General features: G+C 39.7%; 1 protein-coding gene across 1 annotated transcript; it reads left to right on the top strand.

The window, feature by feature from the left end:
- The first annotated feature begins 6 nt into the window (after positions 1 to 6).
- On the top strand, positions 7 to 1,108 carry LOC111372066 (probable CCR4-associated factor 1 homolog 7). Its single transcript, XM_022994223.1, has one exon. It carries the CDS (start codon positions 92 to 94, stop codon positions 899 to 901), a length of 810 nt encoding a protein of 269 aa, XP_022849991.1. The 5' UTR covers positions 7 to 91; the 3' UTR covers positions 902 to 1,108.
- Positions 1,109 to 1,898: the final 790 nt, after the last annotated feature.

Here is a 1,898-nt window from a genome sequence, read left to right as displayed (position 1 = left end):
GAGCTAAAATTGGAAAGCTATTAACAGATCTGTTGGGGTTCATATTTTGAATGATCAGGAATAAGAAATCGATTGAATTTCACTGTTGGAGATGTCGATTTTGCCAAAAAGCGATGCTATACAGATCCGGGAGGTTTGGGCCGATAATTTGGATCAAGAATTTGCTTTGATTCGTGAAATTGTCGATGATTACCCTTACATTGCTATGGATACGGAATTCCCTGGTATTGTGCTTCGACCTGTGGGTAATTTCAAGAACTCGAATGATTATCATTTCCAGACATTGAAAGACAATGTGGATATGTTGAATCTGATCCAATTGGGGCTTACCTTTTCGGATGATAAGGGGAATTTGCCCACCTGTGGGACTGATAAGTGCTGCGTATGGCAATTCAATTTCTGTGAATTCAATCCCAACGAGGATGTGTTTGCAAATGATTCGATTGAGTTATTGCGCCAGTGCGGCATTGATTTTGTGAAGAATAATGAGAAGGGTATCAATGCTAAGCACTTTGGAGAGCTTCTAATGTCTTCAGGAATTGTTTTGAATGATGATGTGTATTGGGTGACTTTCCATAGCGGTTACGATTTTGGGTATATGCTCAAGTTGTTAACTTGTAAGAACTTGCCTGATACGCAGGAGGGTTTCTTTAAGTCGATCAATCTGTATTTTCCGGTGCTTTATGATATAAAGCATTTGATGAGGTTCTGTAACAGCCTGCACGGCGGGTTGAACAAACTAGCCGAGTTGTTGGAGGTGGAGAGAGTTGGAATTAGCCATCAGGCGGGTTCAGATAGCTTGCTCACTGCATGTACCTTCAAGAAGTTGAAGGAGAACTTCTTTAGCTCTTCACTAGAGAAGTATTCTGGTGTGTTGTATGGTCTAGGTGTTGAAAATTGACAGGATATTTCTCGAGGATAGGTAAAAAATGAAATAAAAAAAGTATAAGAAATGTGAATGACTAGGTGTTTATTGAACTTTATTTGTGTGTGCATGATGATTATGATGCCACACTTATTTGTACTCTATTTAAAGTTAAAAAAGTTGTTTATCGATGGATCTTATTGTGTTGGTTTTTCTAAATATCTGTCTGTACTTTCCTCTTCACATTGGGTAAATTATGCTGCTTAACAATTCTGTGGTTCGATTCTTACGGTAACTATTAACAGTTGTGGCAATGCTTGGCTGGATTGAGCTTCGCTGGTGGATATAAGGCAGACTGGGGTTTCATTCTTTGTTGAAACTCGAAGATATCACTCAGCTGGGGCATTGGCATAATCAGCAGGAAGCAGGCCAAGTAGACTCATTGACAAGGCAGCAACAGAAGGATAGCTAGAAGGAAAATAGTTAGGATTTGGTTATTGTACAGCTTGTATTCTTCCTGTTTACCAGCTGCATTTTTTTGTGTAAATTAGTTAGAGATAGATTCTTTCATATATATGTAAATATATCATTGCAAGAAATGGAGGAATCCAATTCTGAGGATATGAATCCTCCTCCAAACACCAATCCAAATCACAGTCAAAATCAACAGCTGGCTCGTGGAAGCAACTCAGGAATTCTTTCTCATGACAACTCATCCCAGCAGTCCCTACTATGTTGGCAGATATGATGGAAGTGCTGTCATGCTGGTTCCCCACATTTTGGATTCTAGCAACTACTACACCTGGGCTCGTTCGATGAGAAGGGCACTAAGGACAAAAAGTCAGCTTGGATTCATAAATGGCACCCTGTGTGAGCCAAAGGATCCGAATGATCCATTAATGGAGCATTGGCTAAGATGTAATGACATCGTTATAACATTGATGCAAAATGTTGTGGCAATTGATATCAAGAGTAGCACTATTTATGTTGGGATAGCCCATCTCCTCTGGCTTGATAATGCGCAATGTTTCTC

The sequence above is a fragment of the Olea europaea genome, chromosome 23 (assembly GCF_002742605.1).
Source record: "Olea europaea var. sylvestris chromosome 23, O_europaea_v1, whole genome shotgun sequence".
Lineage (NCBI taxonomy): Eukaryota > Viridiplantae > Streptophyta > Magnoliopsida > Lamiales > Oleaceae > Olea > Olea europaea.
This window is presented reverse-complemented; position numbering and strand designations above follow the sequence as displayed.

What these genes read in the sequence shown, in the direction of transcription:
- LOC111372066 (XM_022994223.1), top strand. Translation starts at nt 92, where the DNA reads ATGTCGATTTTGCCAAAAAGCGATGCTATACAGATCCGGGAGGTTTGG.